We start from the raw sequence: 7,989 nt of genomic DNA, 5'->3' as shown, positions 1-7,989 counted from the left end.
TTAACCCCTTAATGTGTTTCATTCATCCCCCACCCACCCCCCATAGACCATTCTCTCATTCTCAGGAGCTAGGGAAAAGGGTTTCTCTCTTAAAGACTCATTCTAGGGCCCTTGGACAGTTGGGGGTTTTGTTTGTTTTTTAATGAACATATAATGTAGTATTTGTTTCAGGGGTACAGGTCAGTGATTCATCAGTTTTACACAATTCACAGCACTCACCATGGCGCATACCCTCCCCAATGTCCATCCCCCAGCCACCCCATCCCTCCCACTTCCCTCCCCTCCAGCAACCCTCAGTTTGTTTCCTGAGATTAAGAGTCTCTTATGGTTTGTCTCCCTCTCTGGTTTCATCTTGTTTCATTTTTCCCTCCCTTCCCCTATGAGCCTCTGTCTTGTTTCTCAAATTCCTCATACCAGTGAGATCATCTGATAATTGCCTTTCTCTGACTGACTTACTTCACTCAGCATAATACCCTCTAGTTCCAGCCACGTCCTTGCAAATGGCAAGATTTCAGGGTTTTCTCATGGCTGCATAGTATTCCATTGTGTGTGTGTGTGTGTGTGTGTGTGTGTGTGTATACGTACCACATCTTTATCCACTCATCTGTTGATGGACATCTAGGCTCTTTCCATAGTTGGGCTATTGTGGACATGGCTGCTATAAACATTCTGGTGCTCGTGCCCTTTCAGATCACTACGTTTGTATCTTTAGGGTAAATGCCCAGTAATGCGATTGCTGGGTTGTAAGGTAGCTCTATTCTCAACTTCTTGAGGAACCTCCATACTGTTTTCCAGAGTCGCTGCGCCATCTTGCATTCCCACAAAAAGTGTAGGAGGGTGCCCCTTCCTCAGGTGTTGGCGAGGATGTGGACAATCATTCTAATCAAACATGATTTGTTGTGCTTGAGAATGTGGACACTGGGCTGTCATAATATTGCTCATCCTACCAACCCGCTGGAATCCCCTGTTCCTGGGTCGTAGTTTCAGCATTGCTGTTATCTCTAAAGGGACAGCATCAGGGACTGCCATACCTTTGCTGCACAAAATGTCTCCAGAAATCCATTTTTTATTAAAAAAAAAAAAAAAGCCCTTTGAGCAACCAGCTTTCATCTAACTCCACACAGCACATAAGGTTCAGAGAAGCTATGAGATTGGTGTGTTTCTTACTGGCCCAGCGCATGGCAGCCTCTAGGTGCTGGACCAGTGGGACCGTGTTTGTTTTCATGACTTTTCCATGAAGAGTTGCCCTTCCTTCTAGAACAGTGATTCTCCACTGGGAGTGGTTTTGTCCTCTAGGGGACAGTTGGCAGTGTCTAGAGACATTCTGATTGGGGGCAGGAAGGGGCTGTGCTGGCATCTAGAGGGTAAAGGCCAGGGAGCCTGCCAAGCACCCAGCAATACCCAGCATCCTTCCCTGCACAAAGAACTGTGGGTCTGCAATGTCAATTGTACAAGTTTATAAGAAACCCTATTTAAGAACATCGGTCTATGACCAAACCCTTGAGTTTTTCAGGCCCCATAGGATTGCTAGAACCAACCGCAAGTTCAAGAAAAACTCACTTGGCATTGTATTTCTCTCCACAGCTGAGCTCTGTCCGGGAGGCCCAGTTAGAGCGGCTGGAGGCAGCAAGACCCCGCAGGCCGGGGACCAGGGAGCGGGGCCCCGTGCTGAGGATGGCCAGGCAGCAGCCGCCGCCCTGGGTCCACGCAGCCGTCCTGCTCTGCCTCCTCTGCCTCAGTGGGGCCATCGAGATTCCTATGGATCGTGAGTCCCACTCCATCCTCTCCTTTGATTCTCCTGATTTGGGGCAGAGGGTTGGAAGGGAGGGATAGGTCAGGGGGGGATTAAGCCCAGCTTTCGAAAAGGCTGGAGAGAGGGGAAGTGGTAGCTTCTGGAGGCAGAGCTGGGTTTCCCTCCAAAGCATGGAGGCAGGCAGGCTCATGTTCAGGAATGTGAGATGAATTTTATAGCACGATCTCCAAAAACTGTGTCTGAGCTGATTTTTGTGCTGCCTAGAGCCTGCTAAGCGGGACCAGAGGCGCTGGAGTCTGCAAGTCTGTGTGTCCCTTGGGAGTCCTTCCCTCCTCTCCCCTCCCACTGCCCTCTGCGGTCCTGACTTGCCCATCAACAGGGAGTTTCCAAGGACCAAGTGTAGTGGATACTTATCTGCCTTTCTATATCTGAGCTAGACCCTTGGGCTGTCTTGGCAGGTCTGAATCAGGACGGATGTCATGGGGACAGTAGGGAAAGGAATTATTTTGCACAAGACAGGGGCTAAATGAAACTTTAAACCAGAGCTCCGTTATAATACCATTGTGGGAAAACCAGGTGCTGATTTCAGCTCTCCCATGGCAAAGTTGGGAAGTAAAACCCGGGTTATTCTGTGTCCCAAGGTGGGGGCATTATTTGGCCACCAGAATCATCAGACAAGGGGCTCAGGATGGTGCTCTAATAGCCCCGTCTCTAGCTGTTGTGTCTGTTGTTACGTTCAGAAGGGGCCCGGGGACTGGCAGCCCCGGTCCTTGGCCCCGCTTTTAGATGTGTACCACCTTTGCCGTAATTCCGGCTCTTCCATCAGAATGTCTTGGCATTCCAGTGCTCTGATGTGGGCATACCACCTCTGTTGCCTGTTCCCTGCTTCCAGAAATAAATGGGACCCACGTGATGCCAACCCTGACTTGGGCTCTGTCCAGGTGACAGATGTCTGGGGAGGGTAGGGAGAGCAATACGGCCTTCAAGGAGTGCCCACTGAGCTCTCCAAAGCCAGGCCCTGGGGCCTGAACTTAGCACAGCTTGGAGAAGAATTGCACGTACTTCAGCCCCCTCCCACCCAACCCTACTGATAATAGCTGCCCAGAGGAGTGGGCACTTCTGGGTAAGAGAAGACCAGCAGAAACTGTAAGTTGGACCCAGAACCAAGATGGGCAAGGCCCTTGCTGCTCTCTCAATAGCCCCAAGTGTGTGTGTGTGTGTGTGTGTGTGTGTGTATGCATGTTTATGTATGTGTGTGTTTATTCAGTGCGGGGGGGAGGGTGTCGTGAAAAGAACGGTTCCCGTGGAGACCATCTGCACTGCTAACTCAAGGAAGAGTGTCTCATTAACAATCCCAGGCAGGCAATCTAATAAGGAGAATGATAAGGCCATGTCCCTGGAGAAGAGAGGGGTGCCGAGGAAATTGGGTTATCAAGGAGGTGCTGAAGGCTCATTTCTCTTCTGCTGCTTCTCCTCACTCATTCACCTGCCACTGTGACCCCTGGGGCTAGTGGGTGAGGAGTTCCTCCAAGAAGAACTTACAAAGAGACGGCTTTGACATCTGTGTTAGAAATCTGGATTTCTAAAGCTCTGCTGGAGCTGTGGGCAGGTGACCCAGCTGCAAGTGTCTCCAAGGGACCCCATGGGGGTCAGAGACCCCCGCCCCTCAGTGCTGTCTCCCCATCTCCTCAGTGTCTGTGAGGAGGGAGGGCCCGGCGAGTTCTGGAATTGTCTTCTGGGAAATGGAGACCCTTCCTTGCTCTGGGTCACACAGCAAAGGGGCACTAGATTCACGAATACAACCCAGGTCTCTTGGCATCCCACCTGGTTGGCACTTGACATGCCTCACCCTGACCTATGGTAATCCCGCCTTCTTTTAGTTCTTGGAACTCACCAGAGTAGCAGCTGCCGTGCACGACAGCTAAGGGCTTCTACAGGAGCATCTCCTGTGACTCTCACAGGGAGTCCTTTGCTGACATTAGGAAGCTGGGGTGCCATTCTCTCCAGCCCCTAAGTGGCAGGCCCAGCGCATGACTACAGCCCCTATCTGAATGAAGAGGGGAAGCCTTTTGTGACACGATGTCTGGTGCCCCGGGAGTGTCACAGCAGGAAACTCATGATGCCTTCCCAGAGCAAGTCTATCTTGCAGGCACGGTGTCCAGAACGGATCTGCCAAAGCCTAAGGCAAGACAAGAGAAGGCCAGCCCTTCAGAGGAGACCCAGTGGCCGGAGGAAGAGGTCCTTTTCAGCCAGCTTTTCCCCTCCCGCTGGGTCAAGCATGACAGGCACACCCCCCATACACACACCAAGTTACCTGAGCCCATCCTTCCCTCCTACCCTGCGCTGAGGCCCCGGGGGCTGGGCTGGGGAAAGATCACACATTCGATTTCCTCCCCACCCCCCACCACCTCCCAGGGTTACTCAGGTCTTTACTGATATACAACATATGTAAGTTGAAGGTGTACAGCCTGATGATTTGCTACGCATATATTATGAAATGACTGCCACGTGGGTTAGTTTACCCCCCATCCCCTCACAGAAGTACCTTGTGTGTGTGTAGCCATAACTCGGAAGATCGACTCTCGAAACAACGCTCAGGTGCGTGATACAGTCTGCTAATTATAGTTGCATGTGCATTTGGCCCCCAGAACATTTCCATCTCATAGCTGGACGTTTGGACCCCTCACCGGCATCTCCCCGGCCCTTGACAACCATTCCACTCCGTTTCTTTGAGTTTGACTTCTTCTTCTTTTTTTTTTTTTTTAAAGGATTTTATTTATCTATTTGACAGATAGAGATTACAAGCAGGCAGAGAGGCAGGCAGAGAGAGAGAGAGGAGGAAGCAGGCTCCCCGCTGAGCAGAGAACCTGATGTGGGGCTCGATCCCAGGACCCTGGGATCATGACCCGAGCCGAAAGCAGAGGCTTTAACCCACTGGGCCACCCAGGCGCCCCTGAGTTTGACTTCTTTAGATTCTACATGGAGTGAGAACATACCAGAGCTTTCTCTGACTTAATTTCATTTAGCATAAGGTCCTCAAGGCCTATCCATGTTGTCACAAAAGGCCACAGAGTCCTACATGCTGTGTTCCCTGAAGCGTTATCCGCGCTCACCCAGGTGTGGGGCATGTGAAGATCAGGTGGTCGTAACTTTCTCTGCGTGTTGCCTGGGAGTGGCTGAGGGGGCTCAGGCCGGAGGCTGCCCTTCCGCCCGCCTGCCCCTTCAGGAGGCCAAATCTGTGCCTTAAGGACCGGGGCATTGGTTCTGCTCTGGGGAGTTGGGGCCCAGCAGGCTTCCTGGAACAGCCCTGGGCTGCGACACAATCCCTCATTGAAACACTGGCCTCCAGCCCCTGCCGTTCTGCCAACAGAGTCACACGCACCCGCCTCCCTCCCATTCACCCACCCCAAGGAGAACAACGTGACCTTTGAAGAAAGCAAAGGGTCGCCTCATCAACAAGAGTGGGTTTGCCAAAAAGTGAGTCTGCTGGCAGCTTGCCGCTCCATCCCTCTCCCCACGTTGAGGGACTCGGCATTTTTCTCCTAGGAACCCACAGAGGAGACAGTGGGGTGGGAGACATTTCGTCCTCACTGTCATCCCAAAGAGTGCTGCAGGATGACCTCAACACGCGCACAGGCATACACATGCACACACGCACGTTCGCACACTCTCTATCCTCCAGGGACAGGTGCCAGGGTCTGGTGCCAGGGAAAGAGAAGAAGTGTGGGGATAAAGAAACCTTGCAGACCGGGCGGGCCTCTGCCTTACACCCTACAGAGCTCATTGGAAGATTTTTCCCTCCCCCTCGGAAGTCAAAAGAGCAGACCCATTTTCCACTTGACGTGACCAGCAAGTTTTGTAGGTGGAGAGAAGGGCAGGTGGCATGACATGGAATTAGGGGGGGTGTCACAGGACTAGGTAGGTTGCCCTTGTCCCCAGGTGGGCAGTCCTCACTGTCATCTCCCTGTGCTGGCTTGTCTTCTGGGTTGGTTTTGTCTCTGTAATAAGTTCCTTGGTGACTCAGTGGTGGTTCCAGGTGTCATGACCTCTTTAGGGAAGGAGACTCTCAAGAGGCCCCCGGCCTGGTTTCATCGTGGGGCCGGGGACAGTGTCCGTCCAGCTCGGGGAGTCCTCACTCCCCCATGGTCTCCCCCTTATTCACCTTATTCACATCTGGAATGTCAAGGAGAGCGTGCTGGGGACCCACCTAGCCAACTGACCTCTCTGGCCAAAGATAGATTTGTAAGAAGAGCTCTGGATCAGACTAAGGTGGGCTGGTTCTCATTACATTCCTGTAGGAAATGTCCTGTTGACCTTAACCGAGTGACTTCCCATCCGAGAATCTGAGATTCCCTGGATAATGTCTAGGGCTCTTTCCATTGAGCCAGCCCTTGATTTTATAAAAGAGAGGCTTGAGGGTCATGTGGGCAAAGCAGAGCTTCTGCCAGGGCCAGGACAGAGCCCTCCGCTGTGTGTGGGGACCCGAGAGGCACCCACTGTGTCTTCAGATGAAGAAACCATAAGCCTGGGTTAGTGGTCCCAGGCAATAGGTCAAGTGTCAGCCCTGCTTTTCCTAAAAATGGCCCCTTCTCCCCACCTGTCCCCATGCTCCAATACACTAGCTTTCCAGAATTAACCATTCTTGGGCCACTGGCGGGAAAACCTTAGAAGGGTGAGGATGCCACCATGGGGAACTCCAGGGAGCATGTGTTCAGAAACCCCAGATTTCCCCTTTTCCCCGGGACTTTTCATTTCTTTTTTTTTTTTTTTAAGATTTTATTTCTTTATTTGACAGACATAGATCACAAGTAGGCAGAGAGGCAGGCAGAGAGAGAGAGGGGAGGAAGCAGGCTCCCCGCTGAGCAGAGAGCCCGATGCGGGGCTCGATCCCAGGACCCCGGGATCATGACCTGAGCCGAAGGCAGAGGCTTTAACCCACTGAGCCACCCAGGCGCCCCGGGACTTTTCATTTCTTTTCGTTTCCTGCTAGGGCTGCGCCCAGGCAAGTGGTACAGATGAAATTACTTTTCGGTGCCCTAGCAGACCACGCAACCGTGGCCCACTTGAAAGCATTATTCTGGACCTTTTAGTGCACCTTACTCAAGAGTTTCACTTACCGACAGTGCACATAGCAGGGGACCCCTTCCTGCCACACTCCGCCTCTCCTCCCTGATGTCTGTCTTCTCCCTCGGGACCCTTCTGGCACCTCTTGGTCTTGCCTTAACTCTGCCTTCTCCACGCCGCCCCTCTCTGGGCCCCTAACGCTCCTCTTCCACATCTCACTGTGGCTGGGTCAGGAAGCTTCGAGGTCACCTGGGCTCACGCACAGCCTCTTCTTTCCCCTGGAAAAGTCCGCCCGCGACACCAGCGCGTCCCAGACCTCAGCACTGGCGTGGAAGAAGCTTCGCATATGACTTCTTGCCAGAGCATAAAGAAAAGGCCTCTTACAAAGTGACAGAAACACACAGTCTCTTTTCTGCACATTTTACACGGAGGCCTTCTCCCCCAGAAAGTTACCATCAAAAGTCTTGCTGTTGGAAGCTTGGTGCCCTGACCCCCAGCATTGGCACCACCTGGCTGCCGGTCAGAAACGCGGTGTCTGCTCAGTCGGAACCTACATTCTATCCAGACCCGCCCCCCAGGTGGCTCACGTACCTGGCAGAGTCTGAGAAGCCCGACCTCAAATATGCACTGACTTGTACACGGGCCCATGCACGTCTCAGGTGAGGGCTGGGCGAGACTTGTGCTACCTGCCTCCTGATCCCTTCCGTAAAAAGTGCCGGAAGGAGTGGCGGGCTCCGCTTCATCCCTGCACTCGTTTGGAAGAGGGATTTCCGTATGGCCATGTACTTCTGCTGTGAGCAGAGCCACAGCGATTCATCGGTCCCTAGAATTTTCCAAAGCGTAGGCAAGGAGGTGCTTGCGTGTGTGACAGAGAGGAAGGCGCGGTGGGAGGAGTGAGGCCTGTGGACCATGCGGGGCCTTTGGGGCTTTGCTCTGGAGCCCTGGTTCCGATCTGCTGTGCCCCGGCTTCTCATCCCCGCCCCGCTGGCCCGGGAGCCCCCTTCCCTCAGCAGCGTCTAGAGTCCAGCCTCTTTCAAGCAGCCTTGTCACTTTTGATACTTGGACTTTCCTGATGGCATCATTTGGGCAGAGGCTGGTCTTTCTGCTCAGCTGCGTGGTTTGAGGCCCCCGTGGAGCTGTCACCTCCTCCACGAAGCCCTCGCTGGGTCTGT

At 53.1% G+C, this 7,989-nt stretch overlaps 1 protein-coding gene across 5 annotated transcripts in view; it reads left to right on the top strand.

Moving 5' to 3' along the window:
- Positions 1-1,674: 1,674 nt before the first annotated feature.
- Positions 1,675-7,989, top strand: part of NFASC (neurofascin) — a gene marked incomplete at both ends in the record, with an annotated part of 67,457 nt that continues 61,142 nt past the window's right edge. For all 5 annotated transcript variants that reach the window (XM_080825166.1, XM_080825167.1, XM_080825165.1 and 2 more), the window contains one exon: positions 1,675-1,765. In XM_080825166.1, the coding sequence (XP_080681292.1) occupies positions 1,675-1,765 (91 nt within the window). The remainder of the gene's footprint in view (positions 1,766-7,989) is intronic.

The sequence above is a fragment of the Martes martes genome, assembly GCF_963455335.1.
Source record: "Martes martes genome assembly, chromosome: 15".
NCBI lineage: Eukaryota > Metazoa > Chordata > Mammalia > Carnivora > Mustelidae > Martes > Martes martes.
This window is presented reverse-complemented; position numbering and strand designations above follow the sequence as displayed.